General features: G+C 43.2%; 1 protein-coding gene across 1 annotated transcript in view; it reads right to left on the bottom strand.

Moving 5' to 3' along the window:
- zfyve27 (zinc finger, FYVE domain containing 27) overlaps positions 1-22076 on the bottom strand; it is a 168350-nt gene that overhangs the window by 127324 nt on the left and 18950 nt on the right. Inside the window, exons 4-5 of the mRNA XM_078565097.1 lie at positions 15758-15853; positions 10368-10480 (exon numbers count right to left, since the gene is read on the bottom strand). Of these exons, the coding sequence (XP_078421223.1) occupies positions 10368-10480; positions 15758-15853 (209 nt within the window). The remainder of the gene's footprint in view (positions 1-10367; positions 10481-15757; positions 15854-22076) is intronic.

Here is a 22076-nt window from a genome sequence, read left to right as displayed (position 1 = left end):
CCAGATCTTCCCCCTCCCACTGCAGGCTGCTCTCCAGCCCTGAGCAGATGCCCCAAAGTCTGGCACCGGGCAGGCAACACAGACATCTGGACTCCCGCCCATTGCTGCAGAGAACAGTGTCAATGGGAGAGGCAGTGGCATAGTAGTATTGTCACTGGACTAGTGGTATTCCAGAGACCCAGGGTAATGTTCTGGGGATGCAGGTTCAAATCCCACCACAGCAGATGGCGAAATTTGAATTCAATACAAATCTGGAAGTCTGATGATAACCCCGGAGGCATTGCAGCAGTTTGTTGTAAAAACCCCATCTGGTTCACTAATATCCTTTAGGGAAGGAAATCTGCCGTCCTTACCTGGTCTGGCCTACATGTGACTCCAGACCCACAACAATGCGGTTGACTCTTAAATGCCCTCTGAACAAAGGCTATTAGAGATGGGCAATAAATGCTGGCCTAGCCAGTGACGTCCACATCCAATGAACTTTTTTTTTTAAATCCCCCTCACTATACTGTCTACAACCACTAAATTCCTTTTTAGCTCCTGCCCCTTGAATAGCTTCCTGTACCACTGTGCCATGGTCAGTTTGTTCATCCACCTTGCAGCCCCCACTCTCACTCAAACAAGCTGACAGAACCAGGGTAACTGCATTAGATAATTGCAGAGGCTCACACTCCTGTCCTCTGGACCCCTTGCCTGTCTCATTCACAGACAGACCCTGCTATCCCTGATCACTAACCAAAATCAGAAGGCCCTATCCTAAGAGGTATGACTACCTCCTGGTACAAAGCATCCAGGTAACTTTCCCTCTCCCCGATGTGTCGCAGAGTCCACAGCTCAATGACTCTGGGCCGAAGTTCCTCGAGCCGCAAACACTTACAGCAGACGTGTTTGCCCTGGATCACAATGTTACCCAGGAGCTCCCACATGCTGCAGCCTTGACACATCACCTGACCTGCCATCCTTAATGTATTTTAAATAATTACTTGATTATGTTATTTACTTATTTATGTTGCCTTTTTTTATATATTTAATTTACTTTACCACCAATTTGTTTTAAACCTTGTTTTATTTTAAACTACTGGAATAGAATAGACCTTAGCCACTGGCCAGATCCTCACCAAACAGCTAGCTCCTTTCCATGTAGTGGAGCAAGAGTTCCTACGGGATAAGAAAGATAGAAAAGGGAAACAAGCATCGCCTTCACTCCTTCGCCAAACTCCCCATCTCTCAAACTCAAGTCTGCACTCAATTTCCTCAGTTGCACTCCATCTGCCCATCTCTTCTTTCAATTTCGTACCATCCTTAACTTTCTTCGTTAGCCATGGTTGGTGCTTCCTTCTCAGTTTTTCTTTCTCAATGTAATATACCTTTATTGAGAGTTATGAAATATCTCTTAACTGTTTGCCACTGCTTCTCCACCATCTTAGCTTTTAACTTATTTTCACATTCCACTTTAGCTAACTCATTCTTCATACCCTTGTAATTTAGTAGATGGACGTGGAGATTTTCACTTATATGAGGGCAGGCAATGGATCATAAATGTAAGATGGTCACTAACAAATCCAATAGGAAATTATGGAGAAACCTCTTTACTCAAGACACCGATGAGAATGTGGAACTAGCTACCACAAGGAGCAGTTGAAGCAAATAGCATAGATGCATTTAAAGGCGATCTAGGTATGACCATAAGAGAGAAAGGAGTAGAAGGTTATTCCAACAGGATATAAGTAGTAGGTTTAGAGGCAGCTTGTGGAGCATAAACACCAGTGCAGACCAGTTAGGCCGAATGTCCGGTTTCTGTGCTATAAATTTTTCACAGCTCCACATCCTCTCCTGCATACCAGATATTCCCCCACCTTTCAATGCTGTAAAGTTCATGTTTCCTCCATCCTCACCTTCCAACAGCCTTTTCATAACTTACCTTGTGAGCAACGTTCGCAACTCTCTTCCTTTAACATCGTTTATGCTCACTATCCATTGCTGCCTCTGTTTAGTAGCTTAAGACACTCTGTTAAACAGAAGGCGCTGTGTAAACATAAGCAAGCTGAATTGATTTGAATAACTCCAGCTGTCCCCACAAGTGGACGTAAAGAATTCCACAGCAACATTTTGAAGAAAGGCAGATGAGCTCTAGCCAATATTTACCTCAATCGAAAAGAGCAGATTATCTGGTCATTATCTCATTACTGTTGGCGGGAGCTTGCTCTGTGTAAATCAACTTCTGAATTTCTTGCGTTACAACAGTGAGTGCATTCAAAGAGTACTTCATCGGCTGCAAAGCGCTTTGGGGTGCCAGAGGTCACGAAAGGCGCTATAGAAACGCACAGCTTTCCTTTCCCAATTCACCGGCTCCCTCCTTTTTAGTCACTAAACAAGGCTCGCTGATCCCCCAACTGCAATTTGACAGTCCCACCGAAAAGTGGATCGACAAATCCAGCGCTGGGTTTAAGCAAGAACCAGGTTTGTGGAAAGCTGAGCCAAAACCGGCTGCAGGGTGAAAGCAGCTCAAGTTTGTGTATCCTGCAAAAAAAAAACACAGCTGTGAATCCATCTTTATCCCCTCACTGGAAAGAATTTCATGCTGTAATACAGTACAAATGATTCCATTTGGTTCGGTTATTAGGCGTAAATCTAGTTAAGCCCCTTTCCGGCCACTTACACACACACAATGAGCATAACGGGAGCAGGTGTTGGTAGGGTCGCTGGGGCAGGGAGGAGAAGGAGGAAGCTCTTCCCTGACCTTGTTGAGAAATGCTCAAAAAGATTATAAAGGAGACTCAGAATAAAAGAAGCATGGGTAACATGGCGTGTAATTCAATCCAATTGGCAACAGCAACTCACCCAAGGCACTGGACCGTAAAGTACACAGTTGAGCATTACAAACAAAAAAATTCCATCTAAAATACAGCCTTCCATTAGGCTGCAAGCCATCGTCTTATTTTCACTCAAAACACTAAATGTTAACCTCAACCTCTCCTTGCCATTCTGCCTGTGCCAAGGACCATGTGAAATGCACACCAGAAATGATACGATAGCCTCTTGTTGGTCGATTATGTTTCCACATCGAAACGCACATCTCAAAAATTTCAAAACTGGGGATCAACTGATTTTTGTTGGGCAAGAGTATTGATTGTTATGGAACCGAGGTGAAGTTAGGATGCAGATCAGCCACAATCTGAATGAATGATGCAACAGGCTCGAGAGGCTGAATGGCGTTGTCCTGTCTCTAAGCAAATTCAGCCTTTCAACAGGGAGAAAATAGAAGATTCTGGAAGTACACCAATCTGATTTTGGATGCGGATTCTAGAGACGGTCCACAAGTGAAACATGCACTCATTCCTTTTTGCTGATATTGTAGGATCCCCGCGGGGTATTTTCAGAATTTTGTGTTTCATTGCAGATTTATTTTTCTGTGGGAGATAAAATGCATTCCTCAGCCCATCCCAGCAGCATATCTGAGATGGTTGCTCACTCCGCAGTTCATGGAGCTTTCTGACTCTTCTCAATTCCTGCGACATGTATTTGACTCTTGCTGAAGACTTCTCAATGAGCCGACCCCAGACTCCGGGCAACTTGGTAAATGTGTGTGGTACAAGGAACCAAACAATGCGGTTATGGTGCGAGAGTTGAATTGGCTGATCTCAGCTTGTGAGGCAGTTGGGGCTATATGAGTGGCCTTAGTATTCCTGAAGTAAGGAGGAAGCCAAGCTTCCTACTTTTGCAGAGACCTTTGCCAGGGTGGACGAAGACACACTCACATGCTTTCACAGGTACTGAGCAATCGGACTCAGTGTAACCTTAACATGTTCCGCAGCACAAGGAATCCAGGTTTGGAGACCCATCTCTATTTGGTGTTGCTGACCAAACTCAGCAGTAGCTGAAGTTGTGCGCATTTTCAGGTGGTCGGTTGACACATATTGTTCCATACTGCCTTAAAAGCTTCAGCTGGCAATAAGAGCCCAGCTCTCCCACTACTAACTGCCAGTCCGAAATAATAAACTAAATGCCCTTCAACTCATCAAGTATGCACGAGGAAGAGCGGGAGCAATAGAGGGTCACTCTCCTGAGACCAGTGCTTTAACATCAAATAGTTCCAAAATAACTTGCGCCTTAGCTGAAGAACAGGCTTCAAAATGCATCAACTTGGTGTCGATCGCGAGGATAAGTAGAGATGAGGAAGGCCATTCAGTCTATCTAAGTTATCCCATCAGAGGTACCCATGAACTCTTCCCCCCCCCCACCTCCCTCTCACGGCCACCTCTTGAACGATTCTGAAATTACTGCCTCCGCTCCCCTACCGAGGGACCATTCCTGGCGTCAATCACTCTATGGGATGGGGTTGCTCCCTAACATCAGTCCTGCAATAGTTATTTACCACTTTTGCATCTCTATCACTTATTCTGCAATCATGGTTTTATGTGAAACACACAGTTCCAAATAGGATTAACATTTCGTTAAAGTGTCTTAAACACGTCTGTAAAAGTCATCTCTCGTTCATCATCCTTAAATAATTAACTATTTGTAAAACCAAGAAGCCAAAACGTTGCGTTTCATCCATATGACCTCATCAGATCGCTTACTGATCCCACAAGACAGAAAGACAGTAAGATCGACACTGACTTTTCACCTCTGGTTTCAAACCAAGTCTTACTGATTGAATCCAAGGACCATCTCTCTCTGCTAGCCTGAAATAAGTCTGGGAAGCATCAAATTGTGACCAAGGATCCAAAAAACATAATTTCTCAGCTCAGACAATATCCCTCATTCCAGCTAGCATTTGGCATCGAAACAAGTCTCACCTACCCTCATTACTCCGTCCACTGAAACGAAGAAAAACACATTAAAAAACACAGCTATTGATTTTGGCTGTCCCTTGTCACTTGCAGCAATATATAAACAAAGAGTAAAAGTTACGAGTCTCTGTAAAATAAACGTGTCTGAAATCTACAGACCAGAGGGACACAAGTGAGTGGAGACAGAGACAGAAAAATTACCAGCAGGGGAAGAATAATTATCTTGAAGACGAAAGGGGGTCCAAACTGAGAGAAACAGACAACAGGAAAATAAACAGACAAAAGCACATCAAACAGCAAACAGGAACACAGAAGTGAAATGAAACTTTGAGAAGGAGATGTAAAATAAACAGTTGGTAAAGGTTGCTTGCAACTCAAGCCAAACAGGTCAGGAAACCCCAGGTCTATGCTGAATTAGAGAGCTCAGCCAAGGAGGGAATACAGCTCTCACTAAGCTAGTCTCAGTGCTGCTGGGTGAGGGAGAGACAAAGGAAAAAAAGTCAGTCAGGGCTTTGGTTGATTGCAACCCAGCGAGTCCAGTTGGGAAGTGCACGTGCAAGACAGAAGCTAGGTTAGCTCCGCTGTGACCCTTCTAACCCTCATGCAACAGTAGTTAAACAGGCTGTCAACACCTGCTGTCTAGGCTTGCACATGATGATGGTATGTGATAGCAAAGGAACATCGCAACAGGAGAAGGCCATTCAGCCCTATGAGCCTGTTCCACCACTCAATGAGATCATGGCTGATCTGTGACCCACCTCCATATGGAGCTTTATCCCTTAATACCTTACACTAATCTCAGATTTAAAATTAACTAATCTAACATGAATTGTCATTTGCGGCGTTACAAACTTGTACCACCCTTTGTGTGGTAGAAATGTTTCCTAATTTCACTCCTGAAATGTCTGGCTCTAATTTTTTAATCGTGTCCCCAACTCCCACACTCCCCGACCAGTGGAAACAGTTTCTCGCTATCTACACTTAATATCTTGAAAACTTCAATTAAATCGCTCCTTAATCTTCTAAATTCCAAGGAATAGAACACTAATTTGTGTACTTTCTCCTTGGAGTTTAACCGTTTCAGTTCAGGAGAAGGGATCACTATCCCAACTTGAATCATTGCTTTTGGGGGCGGGGAGGGCTGGGGCGTTCAATTAAGAGATGAGAACAGGGAGAAAAACAAAAAAAAAAAAAAATTAAACAGTGAAAAAAGAGGATTTTTCCCTTTTTCCATGGGGAGGAATTAGGGGAAGATAGTTCAAGGCCCTGTGGAGACAGACTTCACTGCAGTGAGGCAATATCCATCAATTCTAATATTGTAGTGCATCTCCATGGAAAATACATATCACATTAGAAGCTGCTTCCAGTCAGGTTCTGACAGCTGCTATTACACTCAGCAAGACAGGCCACAAAAAAAGCTTAATTCCTGTTTTGCATCACCTCAACGTTTGCAATCGAGTCACAATTTATGCGCAGGCTGTGGATGAGCCAAATCAGCGGCCATGAGAATGGAAATGTTGCTCAGCCCATTGAGTCCAAATCACTGGTGTTATCAACTACAATGGAAACCCAGAAGGGACAAAACAAAAAACCAGGAAAGACTGGGAAATAAGAGTACTGGTCCGAACTGTTTTTTCCTTCTGGGCATCCAACGAGCGAAGAAAAGTTACCCAGGGGAACCTTCGCATCACAGGCGTGCCGTCGATGGCAAACGCACCAGTTTCCCACCATCGGGGGAGTAAGGATGTGCTGTCTTGCACATGTTGCGGTGAGAGGAGGGACCCATTTCTCCGTGGGCCTCCTCGGCCGGCAATCTCTGCTGCTCTGCTTTAAACGTAGAGCTTTGGTTTAATGAGCGAGTACTTGCGTCACCAGAGAGCCAAGTCACACCTCTGATGCATTAGGCCAATTCGGCTTCTGTCCGCACACCTACACTTTATTTTTCAACCACAAAACCTCCTCCCAGGAAATGCAAGATGACACAGCTCCTTGTGCTGGCAGAAAACGCACTTGCATTTGTACAACATCGTTCACAAACTCAGGACATCTCAAAGTGCTTTACAGCCAAAGTACTTTTGATGTGCAGTCACTGTTGGAACGCAGAAAACATGGCAGCCAATTCGCGCACAGCAAACCCCCACAAACATCAGTGATCTGGTTTACTGGTATAGAGTAATAAATGTTGGTCTTGCAAGATGAGTTACAAATGCTGAAACAGATGCATTGTGTAAGAACTGGCTTTGGTGTAACCATGCATGCAACAAGCAGGAGGGGTGGGCTGCAGAATATCGAGATTTGAGAGGACATTGGGCTGAAGAACTTATGAGAGCCACGGGTGCAGAAACAAGTTGGGGCTTGCAACGAACCGGGCTGATGTAATCAGTGCTGAGACAAAGGAAGGTGCGGTCAGTAAAGTCTGACTTGCGATGGGCAATGAAATGACTGAAAGCCAATCAGGTAAGCCGAAATTGGCTTCTGAGCAAATACGGTCAGTGACAACAGGTATGCTGATATCGCGGTAACTGGGATGCATCCAAGAATTTAAAAGTCAGAGCAGGTGGAGATGTGTACTGCAGTCGGGAAGATGAGGCCTTGTCAGTCATTGGAAGACATGCGAAAAGACATCGGCAGATCGCACTCCAGCACGCACGTACTAAACGACCAGTAATTATCGCTTTCTGTAACTTGAAAATAAGGCTCAGTAAAGGCACAACCAAGTGTAAGTGGAATCAATACTCTCAGTGCCTGTCATTATCCTCAGAGTAGGGGTCCAACCCAGTGTCACTGACCGACAGTCAGGATACCTGAGACACTTCACCAGTTCACCTGAGAGGGCAGGCAAGGCCTCAGTTTAACGTTTCATCAAAAATAGCAGCTCCAACGGTGCAACACTCCCCCAGTACCGGCGCTGGAGTGTCAGCCTAGACCTTGGGCTCATGGCTCTGGTATGGGATTTGAACCCACAGGCTTCAAGCTCAGAGAGCAGTGTGTTACCCGCTGAGCCACTGCTATCACTGAGCCTGAGGAGAGGGCAGAAAACCAGTGCCTCTTTACCTATAATATCACAAAGAAGCTTTCCTTAACATCAGAGCCACAGTGTCTACAGCAACTAAGGCAAATTTTGTTTTTGAGTGCATGGGGTTCCCCAGGATTTTTAGCAACATTTTGAGGAACTGGGTTTCCTGTTTCCAACCTGAAAACGAGCATTCTTACAAACTGATTCCCAGCAAAATCATCCCCATTGGTCCCTCACTAAGTCTGACTTTGAATAGTTAAATAGTTCCCACTGAACTCGAACTGGGCCTGCAGTGCGACTCAGTGCCTGCTAATGGCGCAGTTGAAAAAAAGAGAGGTATGAAAGTTCAGTGCTACCACCTTCAGGCACAAAACAGGATTGCAACTGTGCAAAAAAACTATATTCGAAAATTTATCCATAAAAGACTATATATATATATATATATATATACAAAAATGTAGTCTTGTATATCTCATATTTCATCTTGGATGTCATGATTCAGTTCCACAATGCGCATCTCTTACTGAACATTGAATTGGATATCTCATTCAAAGATCACAGTGTGACTTTAATAATAGAAAAACAGAATAATACAACACAGGAGGGGGTCATTCGGCCCATACAGCACAGGCTGTTTTGGGCAATCCAGTTAGCGAATGGGTCAAGCTGCATTTACATAGCACCATTAAGGTAGTAATTGATCCCAAGGCACTTCACAGGAGCAATTTTCATAATAAATTTGACACCGAGCGACATAAAGATGATATCAGGACAGGTGACCAAAAGCCTGGTCGAAGAGGCAGTTTTAAAAGGGAAGAAGTAGAGAGGCAGAGAGATTTAGGGAGGGAATTCCAGAGCTTCAGGCCTGGAACAAGTTTGAAAACAAGGGTGAGGGATTTAAAACATTGCTAGACTGGGAGCCACTGCAGGGCTAATGGGTGAAAGGGGCTTGGTGCAAGTTAGCATACAGGTCATAGCTTTGGATGTGCTCAAGATTATGGAAGAATGGAAGCCTTCCAGGAGAGCATTGGAAAAGTCAAGTCGAAAAGGAAGAGTGGAAAGTACATTAGGACATGACACAGGCAGTGAGGCACCTTGCTCTGGACAGAGTAGAGAAGTGTTTGCTCTGCCTCCAAGCAGTGTGTGCTTGATGCCAACACAGGGTTTAAAGTGTTCCACTAAAATCTCTCACCCGGATCAGCACAGAAACTGATTCAGTAATCCTTCAGATTGAGAATCAATCCTACAACCATGAACTGCTCGAGATAATGCTGGAGCATTCTGAAACATGGTTTCACGCTGCTAACGTTTCATTAATAATGCAATTGGGATTAAGTTAAAGAATTGACTGGTGTGAAATTCCCTACACAGCAAACTTCTCAAACTCGGCGGAACAGTCTGCGCGTATTCACAGTATGTTTAGAGAGAAGAACGGATAGTTAGGTAAGAATGCAGAGGAGCATGAGAACTGTACCCCAAACAGCACAACCTCCCTCCCACACAGACATATACACCCCTAACCTCACAGTATCTCAAACACAAAAGACCTACAGCCAATTCAGAAAAAAAAACACACAAATTCACCTCCAACTCTAAGGCAATGAACCTATGCTCTGGAGCAACTTTCACAACAAACTAAATATTCTGTCATGAAGCTATTAATGTATATAATATTTTGGAAAATATTTTTCTTTTAAAATAGAGGTTTAGTCTGCGGGTGTGTCTTAATTAGATTAAAGTCTGGGGGCTTTGATATGTACTAGTTTGAGATGTAAACAGAGAGACAGAGTGTATTTGCATTTTTTGAATGGAGCAATCAAGAAGTGGGGTGAAGACTTGATGCCTTTCTAGCAGCTACCATACAATATGTTTATATTACTAATAAAAGTGGTACTATGAAGGAGGTTTCATTGTTAAAAAAGTAAAGTTCAAAGAGACTGGTGAGACAATAAGAATTTGAATTCAATCAGTGGTGGTAGGTATAACTTCAGTAGTTTTCAGGGCAGAGGCAATGTAAGATCAAAAGGCAGCTGTAAACCTCCAACTGTCTACACAGGAACCAAAGTGCAAAGAACCTCATTTTGAATTCGTAAGGTGAAAGTGCTTTGCCTGGTGTCTGGTTAAATCTATGGGTTGCTGTTGCCTTAATGGAGATTAGTTTGGGAATTTGCTAAAAGCTACGATAGTGGTAATTTGCAGCCATGTGTATATCTATTTTAACCTGTGTAACTTAATAAAAATGGTTCCTTTAGTTTGATGCAAAACCTCGAGAGCTGGTGGTTTGATTCCTGAATTTAGAGTCGAATCTCAAACATAACACTTAAAATTATAGGCTATGCCAGTTGTTTAAAGTTTCCCACTGGGATTTTTTAAATAACTCCGCTTTACCAACTGCTTCGGTCGTAACAATTCTGAATTGGAAACATGAGGCAGAGAGGAGTGAGATACAAACCGATACGAAATGCTGGTTGAGCACTTGGGACAAGTATCTTAATTTCCCCTTTCATCAGCATATTTTCATTGATTATACCATCACATCCGTATTCCCAATCACTTACCCCTGTAAAAATCAGCATTTCCCAGAAATAACACGCTGTTCAGGAGAACCATGACCCAACAGAGTGGGAGCAGGTAAAAGACGGAAAGCGTTCCCAACAGGCTCCCGTAAAACCTAAACAAAACAGAAAGCAAGGCAGACATCCAATGTTAGCACTGCAGAATTACAGGCTAATACGATGCAAAGAGTCATTGTATTTGCATTATCAAAGGTTCGATGGGTCGAATGGCCTCCTTCTGCGCTGTGTAAAGATTCTGTGATTCCTCAGGAGCTCAAGAACAGGAGGCCATTCAGCCCCTTGAACCTGTTCTGCCATTCACTGAGGCCATGAATTGATTTGCATCTTAATCCCAGATCCTTTTCTCTTTTAAAACCATTGTGCAGCAAAAAACTCTATCCATCTCAGGTGTAAAATTATTAATTGAGCTAGTATTTACTACCTTTTGGAGGGGGAGTTGCACACCCCTACCACCTTTTACGTGAAAGAGTGTTTCCCAACTCCTCTGCTGGCTAAAATTAAGTCCACCTTATTAAAGATTTCTCTCCCCGACCATCAGAAAAAGTTTCCATCTATCGACTCCTTTCAAAATACTAAAAATCTCAATCAACTCACCCCCTTCAAATTCTACAGCAACGTAGGAGCAAGGGTTAGACAATTCAGCCCCTCAAGCCTGCTCCATCATTCAACTAGATCATGGCTGATTTTTTACTTCAGCGCCATTTTCCAGCATAATCCCCATATCCCAGCATAATCCCCATATCCCTTCAGTATCTAGAAATCTTTGTCTTGAACACGCTCAATGATAAAGCCCCCTCAATCCTCTGGGGTAGAGAACTCCAAAGGTTAACCACCCTCCGAGTGAAGAAATTCCTCCTCAGCTCAGTCCTAAATGGCTTGCCTCTTATTCCGAGACTGTATCCCCCCCCTGGTTCGAGACACCCCAGTCAGGGGGAAATATCCTTTCTTCATCCACCCTGTCGAACCCCTTAAGAATTCATTCTTCTAAACTCTAGAGCAGGAGCGGGGAAACCTTTTCTAATCATGGGCCATTCACACAAGCAAAATCAGTCACGGGCAACCCACACACACACAGGAATCAACTTAATTTAGTTTCTTTTAAAAAAAGAAAATACAGAAACATTCAACTCACCCACTGTTTTAATGCGATGGCTGAATTTGAATATTATATCATTAAATATTATTGTAGTAATTTAGCTGATGCTTTTATCCAAAGCAAATTGGTAACGATGAAGATAAATGCTATTTTGAAGGCGCTACTGTCATAGGTCTATATTTTTAGAAATCTTGTTGCTGGCCAGATGAAATTGAGCAATGGTGCCACAGACCGTAGGTTCCCCACCCCTGCTCTATAGAATTTAGGCCCAGTCTGCTCAATCTTTTTTATTCATTCATGGGACGTGGGCCTCGTTGGTTAGGCCAGCATTTATTGCCCAGCCCTAATTGCCCTTGTGAATGCTGCGTGCATTCAACTAGAGAGTCTTTAATTCTGCCTTTTTAACATTATTCCGTATTTAGACTCCATTTGATGCTGGCATTTGTTTCTGCTGCCTTCCGCTAATTTTCTACCTCCCATTACCAGCTTTGTTTTTCTCCAATGAATTTCCTCTAAGATTCCCATCCCCCTGAGGAGCTAATTTAAATGCTTCCCACCAGCACTAGCAAATCTCCCCATGAGGATATTAGTCCTGGCCCTGCTAAAGTGTAACCCATCCTCCTTGTACAGGTCCCGGCTGCCCCAGAACCAGACTCAATACCGCAGAAAACTAAAGCCCTCCCTCCTACACCATCTCTCCAGTCACGTGTTCATTCATTTAACCTTCCTAATTCTATATTCACTAGAATGTGGTTCTGGGAGTAATCCTGAGATTACTGCCTTTGAGGAGCTGCTTTTCAAGCTTTTTCCCAGCTCCCTAAAATCTGTTTTCAGGACCTCATCACTCTTTCTATCTATGTTGCTGGTACCAATGTGAACCGTGACTGCTTCCCAAAAGGAATATCCTGCATCCACTCAGGGACATCTTTTACCCTAGCACCAGGGAGGCAACCCACCATCCTGAAGTCACGTCTACAACCGCAGAAACAGCTGTCTGTTCCCCTAACTATCTCTTACTATAATGGCACAGCTGATAGTAAATGCTCAAATCCCAGAGGGAAACTTGAAATAGCTGCCAGGACTGTTTTGCAATTTGTATTTTACTTAAAAATGCGTGCCTTGAATTCAGTAGGAATAAGTCCACCCATTGTTCCAAGATGTCTTTGCAACTTTACTTTTCTCAAAATATAAATCTTTCATAGTACTCATTATCAGTAACCTTTGGGAAAAATAAACACACTTAGCTTAGGCTTAGCCTCTTATGGCTAGGTGTAACATCTCATCATCTCTTTGAAATTCAAACTACACTGGTTTATCTAAAAATGCAAATGTTCCTCACACTCTAAAACCTCAGCCATGTTTACGCATTTAGCGTTTCAAATCTAGCTTCCCTTTTGATAACTCAAAAGCCTCCGGCTAGCTGTCTTCAATTCAATTAAATCCCACCCCCCACACACAGAGAAACTAATCCAAACCCCACCATTAACCCACTTTGACATTAAACCACAATATTATGATGAAAATTATTTTATTTTCATGACACATCACATCCTCCCCTCCTGTGCAAATGAGCCACCCATGGTGCAACAAACTTGACTCGTGCTACACTCCTCTGAGGAACCATCGTCCTCACCAAACTGGAAAACCAGTTAGTGAGCAACATAGACTCAGAGGCTCCTGCGCCTGGTACTTCTAGACTGTTTGGCAGTCACCCATTCTCCCTCGATCTGCATGCTCCTAACCTGTGGTGTCACCACCTCCCTAAATGTGCTATTCACATAGTCTCAGCTTCGTGGATGCGCCACAGTGACTCCAGCCGTCGCTCAAGTTCCTGCGGCTGGTGAAACTCCTTCCAATTTCAGGAACCCCAGGTGATTTCTTTGCTGTTTCCTAGCCACCACACTTAGACAGGACAATGATAGTGCCAGCTGCATATCAACCATCACAAGACAGTTCACAAGATCAAACAAACTTGACACCGAGTGGCATTGGAGTTATTAGAGCAGATGGCCAAAAGCTTAGTCAACTAGGTAAGTTTTAAAGAGTCAGCAGGTCTAGCAACATCTGTGGAGAGAGAAACAGAGTTAACGTTTCGAGTCCCTATGACCTTTCTTCAGAGCTGAAGAAGAATTTGTTAAAGGAAGGTCCTGCCTCACAAATTTGATTGAATTCTTTGAGGAAGTGACAAGAAGGGTTGATGAAGGTAGTGCAGTGGATGTTGTGTACATGGATTTTAGCAAGGCATTTGACAAGGTCCCACATGGCAGATTAGTCAGGAAAGTAAAAGCCTATGGGGTTCAGGGTAATGCGGCAAACTGGATAAAAGGTTGACTTTGTAACAGGAAACAAAGGGTAATGGTCGATGGATGCCCTTGCGAATGGAAAGTTGTCTCAAATGGTGTTCCACAGGGCTCGGTGCTGGGACCCTTGCTGTTTGTGTTATATATTAACGATTTGGACGTGAACGTGAGGGGCACGATTGGGAAATTTGCAGTTGACACAAAGATTGGCCGAGTAGTCGATAGTGTAGAGGATAGCCATAATCTCCAAAACAATATAGATGGGTTGGTGGAGTGAGCAGTAAAGTGACAGATGGATTTTATCATAGAGAAGTGTGAGGTCATACATTTAGGGAGGTCAAACAGTTACAGGGATTACAAAATAAATGGGAATATACTAAGAGGGGTAGATGAAGTGAGGGATCTTGGCGTACAAGTACACAGGTCCCTGAAGGCAGCAGTTCAAGCAGGCAAGGTTGTAAAGAAAGCATATGGAATACTCTCCTTCATTGGCAGAGGTATAGAATATAAATGGAAGAATATAATGTTGGAATTGTATAAAACACTGGTGAGGCCACAACTGGAGTATTGTGTGCAGTTCTGGTCACCACATTACAGGAAGGATGTAATAGCTTTGGAGAGAGTGCAGAGGAGGTTTACAAGAATGCTGCCAAGGTTAGAAAAGTGTAGCTACGAGGAGATATTAGATAGGTTGGGGTTATTTTCTTTTGAACAAAGAAGGCTGAGAGGTGACTTGATTGAGGTGTACAAAATTATGAGGGGAATAAATACAGTGGACAGGATAAAATTGTTTCCCTTGATGGAGAATTCTAGAACCAGGAGACATAGATTCAAGATAAGTGGGAGAAGGTGTAGGGGGGACATGAGGAAGAACTTTTTTTATGCAGAGGGTAGTGGGTGTCTGGAATTCGCTGCCCAAGTTGGTGGTAGAGGCAGAAACTTTAAACTCTTTTAAAAAGTACCTGGATCTGCACCTAAAGGATGCAGGGCTATGGGCCGGGTGCAGGAAGGTGGGATTAGAAAGGACACCTGGGTGTCCTCGGGCTGGCATGGACAAGATGGGCCGAATGGCCTTCTTCTGTGCTGTAACTTTTCTATGGTTTCTAAGTGGGGGGTGGAGCTGGAAAGAAGGCCAGCAGTAGGTGGTGACAAAGGAGGGATTGACAAAGATGTCATAGATGAAGATTGACATCCTTTGTCAATTCTCCATTGTCCCTATCTATCGCTGGCCTTTTATCCAGCTCCACCAGCCCCATCCCCCTTACACAGTATAAATTTCATCACATTTCCACTTCTCTTCAGCTCTGAAGAAGGGTCATAGAGACTCGGAACGTTAACTCTTTCTCTCTCCACAGATGTTGCTAGACCTGCTGAGTTTTTCCAGCATTTTCTGGTTTTTTTTCAGGTTTCCAGCATCCGCAGTATTAGTTTTAGAGAATGCCTGGAAGAAGGGGCAGAGAAAAAGAAAGGTTTAGAGAGAGAATTCCAGGCGTTGGGGTTAAGCAGTTGAAGGCATGGCCGCCAATGGTGGAGTGATTAAAATCGGCGATATGCCGTAGGCCAGAATTGGAGGAGGAGAGGTCTTGGAAAGTCGTAGGGCTGGAGGAGGTGATGGAGATAGTAAGGGGAAAAGGTGTGTGGGAGCTTACTGTGTTCAAATTGGCTGCTGCACTTCCTACATTACAGTAATTATACTTCAAAAAGAACTATATTGGCTGTAGAAAACTTTGGGACGCCCTGAAGTTATGAAATTTGCTATATAAATTCAGGTTCTCCCTTTCTTCTGTTCCACTAACAGAAAGCTTACGAAAACCAAGTGAGGAGTGGTTCCTTTGTAATGGCCATTTCTATGTTAATCATTATATTGATCAAGGCTTGACAATTCACAGCAAATTTACTTCCCTGCATCACATCTCCCCCCCCCCTCCCCCCACCCCCGCCCAACCATCTTCCAACATAACGAACCATTCACTCACAGGACAGACAGCGAATGATCCTCCCAGTACAGGACTCGATATGCAGCCTCGCAGCTGTTGCAGGTCTTATTCAGCATCTCATCCAGGTGAATTAAACTGTGGAGAGAAAAAAAACCCCACATAAAACGGAAGCATTAGCAAAGTAACAATCATCAAGCATTTCAACCCAATTATTCCCTCTCATGATATCACCATGGAATGGGGAGGCTCATTCCAAATATTTTACAGTTAGCAAGGGTGAACACGAAGTAGTCATTTACGTTAAAATCAGGAGAAATAGAGCTCTTGATATAACTGATGAATTTTTAACTACACGTAATTTAAGTAGTTGCTCTCTACAGGAGAGTTAAAGTTTTTCAAAAAGGAGGGCAGTTTACCTCGATACTAGTTGTACAGATAAATTTTGTATATTATATCGAATATACAGAAAGAAGCCATTCTGCCCAACTGGTTTATGCCCTACATGGGCCTATTCTCATCTTACTTCACCTACCACATCCTCCTATTCCTTGCTCATTTGGTAGCACTCTCGCGTCAGAGTCACAAGATTTGGATTCAAGTCCCACTCCAGGACTTGAGTGTCAGCTTTGATTTTTTTTTGCCCCCCACCGTGCAGTGCTGAGGAAGGGCTGCACTGTAGGAGGTGCCACCTTTCAAGATGTTAAACTGAGACCCCGTCCACCCTCTCAGGTGGATGTAGAAGGTTCCATGGAACTACTGCAAAGACGCGGAGGAGAGCTATGCCCATTGCCCTGGTGAGTAATTATCTCTCAACAAATATAGCAAGAACAGATTAAAACTGATCATCTTGCTGTTTGTGGAAGCCTACTGTGCACAAATCAGCTGCCTCATTTCTACATAACAACAGTGACTACACTTCACAAGTGCTTCATTGGCTATAAAGCCCTTTGGAACATCCTATAAAAAGGTGCTATATAAACACAAGTCTTTTTCCCTTTAAAGGACTCAATGCTATTCACCTCAATTGTCCCTTGTGGAAGCAAGCTCCACATTCTAACCACCCTCTGGGTAAAGAAGAATCTCCTAAATTCCTTACATGTATTTCATAAATGACTTGTGTGTTTTTTGGCAAGCCCAGAGGAATACTGGCTGAACTGCAAGGTCCCCTAGAAACAGACTGTACCACGAATGCAAATGCTGTTCCAGAAAGACATGGGCAAGCTCCCGATTTGACACGGGGTTGGTTTGCAACTGATTCCTAGATTTAAAAGTTGATCAGACAGTCCTCAAAACTGTAACTAAATTTGTGTATGGAATTGGCGGTGACGTGCACACAAATCTAAAATGCAAATTCTTTGGTTACAGATTCCTCCCAGACTGACTGGCGTTAGAAAACCGTGGCCAATGTTGGAACATAGATACGAGGGCCAAGTACAGAACTGTCCTATGATCTTGCCGATTAAGTCAATGCTTGCAAATTGATTTATTTGGACAGACTGAAACTCCGCAATTTGTTAAGCAACTCTTATCAAGCAGCCCTAGCTCACATAGGTATGTATTGATCAAAAGCTGCATGATTTCAAAGGGGGATGAACATGGGTCATCATGCTCCAGCCAAGATACATTCTTTCCGTGTTATTGTACTCACACTGAATCATTTTCACCTAAGCTGCCTGAGACAATTAATGAAGATCAGATGGTGAGACTAGACCATGCACATGGATGTTCTTCAAAAAAATGCCTGACACAACATACCAAGCTAATGATATTCCGATCATGAAGGCATAGTTTTGACGATCAGGCCACATGTTACACAATGGGCTGAATGATCTCTGTGTGTCTTCTCATCTGACGAATGATTCCCAAGGAAGATCGTTTGTGACACATTGGCAACTAGGATGCGATTTTCATGGTGAGCAAAAGAGACATTAAAGACTGCTTCAAAATGACTGAAACATAGAGAAAAATAAATGTCCATAAATGGGAGCAACTCGCTCAGGGTGAGAAATTCCAGCGAAAAGCCATTCATGAAGGTACCTCCCACTATCAGGCCCGTCGCGTTGATGATGCTGAAGGTATACACCGGCTGAGGAAGTCTTGCTTGTAAAATCAAAATTTCAGCCCCAGTGTATCCAGGATCCACTGTTCAATCTGCATCAATAGATCTCAACAGTCATCACAGAACTCTCTGCAGGAAATTAGATGATATTCTGGCCGTCTTCTTCAATCTCAAATGAACGATGACAACTCCCACTATTAAATATTGGAAGGGTGTGACGGATGAGCTATATACAGCATGACTGCCCCCTCACGTCAGGAATTGCTGCACAGGAAACAGTCACTATGCTACAGCAGCCAACCACTCCAAGTTTTTGTTCTATTCTTTCATGGAATCTGGGCATCGGTGACAAGGCAGTTAAGAGTCAACAACATTACTGTGAGCTTGGAGTCAGGTGTAGGCCAGGCCAGGTAAGGTAGGCAGATTCAGAAAATGCTGGAAAAAATCAGCAGGCCTAGCAGCAGCTGTGGAGGCTGAAACAGAGCTAACGTTTCAAGTCCATATGACCCTACTTCAAAGCGCTGCTAACCTTCATAGAACGATGAGGCATAGAATATAAAAGAGCAGGGAGGTTATGCTGGAACTGTATAAAACGCTGGTTAAGCCACAGCTAGAGTATTGCGTGCAGTTCTGAAATCCACATTATAGGAAGAATGTGATTGCACTAGAGAGAGTGCAGAGGAGATTTACCAGGATGTTGCCTGGGCTGGAGAATTTTAGTTATGAGGAGAGATTGGATAGACTGGGGTTATTTTCCCTGCAGCAGAGGAGATTGAGGGGGGACATAAATGAGGTGTATAAAATTATGAGGGGCATAGATGGAGTAGACAGGAAGGAACTTTTCCCCTAGGTGGAGGGATCAATAGCCAGGGAACATAGATTTAAGGTAAAGGGCAGGAGGTTTAGAGGGGATGTGAGGAAGATTTTTTTCACCCAGAGGATGGTGGGAATCTGGAACTCACTGCCTGAAAGGATGGTAGAGGCAGACACCCTCATAACATTTAAGAAGTATTTGGACGTGCACTTGCGATGCCATGGCACACAAGGCTTTGGGCCTAGTGTTGGAAAATGGGATTCGAATAGCTAGGTACTTGTTTGACCAGTGCAGACTCGATGGGCCGAAGGGCCTTTTTCTGTGCTGTAGACCTCTATGACATCCAGCTGACTGAACACATTAACAACAGATAGTAGAAAAAAAAGAAAAGAATATTGGAATTTGAAAGCTACAGAAAGGCTGCCACTGGAAAAGCAAGCCTTTACCCAATCTCTGTGTACTGAATTAGTGTTGGGGATGCCACTTGCTTTTTGCTTTATTAACAGGTGTTGAGTTTCTTCCATTATAGTTGGGAACTTATGAACTTTTACAATCTCACACTTCATCCCTATTACTAAAACACAAGGTGGAAAAATGGAAAATCTACAAATGCTATGAATCAAAAACAAAAGCAGAAAATGTTGAAAATGTGCAAACAGACTAGTTAAGATTGAATATTGGGCAAAGAAAATTATTTTATAAAAGGAATACGTCAACTGACTTTGGTCAGAAATATGCCATAAATGAAATAAATGACCATTTCAGGCCTATTTTTGGAGGTCAAGCACAGAACGTTGGTCAGGACACCAGGAAAAATCGTATTTGTTCTTTTCCCAAATAATGGCGCTGCATCATTCATGACACGTTGAACCGGGCAGACGCGACCTTATTTTTAACATCCTGACCAGAGGATGGGAGCTCCGACAGTTCAGCACTCCCTCAGCACTCCAATGGTGTGTCAGTCTAGTTCACGCACTCAAATCCCATTGCTGGGAGGCTCAAGCCCACAACTCTGATTCAAGAGGCAAGAATGCTACCAATGGAGTCACTCTGGCAAAGTGAAGCAGGATATTTCTCACAAAGGGTCATGCACTAAAGTTAACTGAACTTTCCCCTTCAGATTCCTGACCAACTTTTCCAACACTTTCAATCCTGTGGCATGTGGACTTCTCAAAAAAAAAATTAGTATTAAGCACGATAAATTTCAAGTAAACTGGAGCTGTAATTCATAGTAATCCTTTGACAGAACTGACTGAAACACTCTCCCAAGCAATACTGGCAGCTTTTCCTTACCTCCCCAACAAATTAAATTGAAAACATGAACGGATGCCAAGAATACATGAAGAAATGTGCCAGAGAAATTGTAAGAAATTAGTTTGACAAGACATATGTTGGATTAAACTAGAAATATGATCAATTCACACACACACTTCCTGTAAGGCTATGAGAGGCGCGTTGGAACAAACGCAAAATGTCACAGGAAGAATGCAGAGGCACTTTAAAGAATGCTGACTCCAATTAAAATTGGAAAAGGCTGGCTTTCAAGAGCAAAATAAGCTTTTTAAAAAAGTACATTTGTGTCAGGGAAAGGGGTTTACGGCCCTTGCAGTGGATTGGAACCCTATAACCCAACCCCAATGTCCTAACGAAAGGTCCCATGTAACTAGGTTTGGAGCACACATCTTCAGCATTACAACGATGATGCTGTCAAGACCCATGGCATTTGCTGTGCCCAGTGCATTCAGCCATTTCTGGATTTTGGGCAGAATGAATCAAATTAGCCCAAAAACTTATATCTGTGATGGTGGAAATCTCAGGAGCAGGCAGAGGAGGAGCATTGGTTCTGTAATTCTGGCTGAAGATGGCTACATGGTTGCAAGCACCTCAGCCTCGTCTTTTACACCAATGCAATGTTGGGCTCCGTCGTCATTGAAAATGGAGACGTTCATGGAGCTGCCTCAACATAATGTGAATGTAACATATATGTAATATATCGCATTTTAAAATCTTCTTATTGGTTGTTTAAATTGTACACCACCATTTGTGACTTGAAGTGGTAGAGCTTTGACCTGATCCATTTGTTTGGGATTGTCTAGCTAACTACAGCATTCTGCTTCTGCTGTTTAGCATGCAGGGTATCTTCAACAGATCGTAGAAGGTCAATCATCTCAGCTATAGGCACGAAGAATTTGCCAGTGCAAGCCCACCTATTTTAAGATGCTTCATAATTATTTTCCCCTGTTAAAACAATAACTTGTATTTATACATCACCTCTAGCATAGTCAAATATCTCAAGACACTTCACAGAGCATTATCAAACAAAATTCAACACCGAGTTACTTATGAAAGGTCACGACTTGAAATATTAACTGTTTCTCTCAGATGCTGCTAGTCCCGCTGATTATTTCCAGCATCTTCTATCCTTACTTCAGATTTTCAGCATCCGCATTATTTTGCTTTTGTAAGGAGACATTAGGGCAGGTGATCGAAAGCTTGGTCAAAGAGCTAAAACTTTAAGGAGCACCTTAACTGAGGAACAAGATACAGAGGTGTGGAGGTTTAGGAGGGAATTCCAGAGTTTAGAGCCTCGGCAGCAGAAAGCATGACCGCCAATGGCAGAAGGAAAATCGAGAAATGACAGAATTGGAGGTGTGCAGAGATCTTGACGGGCCATCAGGGCAAAGCAGATTACAGACGGGGATTTGGTTGGGGGGGGAGGGGGGGGTACATGGAGGGATTTGAAAACAAGAATGAGGACTTAAAATTTGCAGATGATACAAAGATTGGAAATGTTATCAACTGTGATGGGAATAGTCTTGAACTGCAAAAGAACATAGGCATGTTGGTGGATTGGGCAGACAAAGTTCAATGCAGAGAAATGTGAGGCGATTCACTTTGGCGGGAAAAATATGGTGAGACAGTGTAAAATAAAGGGAGAAACTCTAAAGGAGCTGCAGGAACAAAGAGACCTCGGTGCATACATACACAGGTCATTGAAGATGGCAGGACATGTTGAGGGAGCACTTAATAAAGCATATAATATCTTAGGCTTTATTAATAGGGGCATTGAGTACAAGAGTAAGGAGGTCATGTTGAACTTGTATACGACACTAGTTAGACCTCATCTGGAGTACTGCGTCCAGTTCTGGGCACCATACTTGAGGAAGGATGTGAAAGCTTTGGAGAGAGAGTACAGAGGAGATTCACAAGAATGATTCCAGGGATAAAGAACTGTAGCTATGAGGATAGATTGGAGAGGTTGGGACTTTTTTCCTTGGAGAAAAGGCGGCTGAGAGGAGACTCGATAGAAGTGTTCAAGATCCTGAGGGGTATGGATAGGGTAAATAGTGAGAAACTGTTCCCACTCAAGAGAACATCAAGAACTAGAGGGCACAGATTCAAAATAATTGGCAAAAGGTGTAAATGTGATGTGAGGAAAAATTTTTTCACCCAGAGGGTGGTTGGAGTCTAGAACAAACTTCCTG

This window comes from Cetorhinus maximus, chromosome 20, assembly GCF_964194155.1.
Source record: "Cetorhinus maximus chromosome 20, sCetMax3.hap1.1, whole genome shotgun sequence".
Lineage (NCBI taxonomy): Eukaryota > Metazoa > Chordata > Chondrichthyes > Lamniformes > Cetorhinidae > Cetorhinus > Cetorhinus maximus.
The sequence above is the reverse complement of the archived record's forward strand: the minus strand, read 5'-3'. Positions and strand labels throughout refer to the sequence as shown.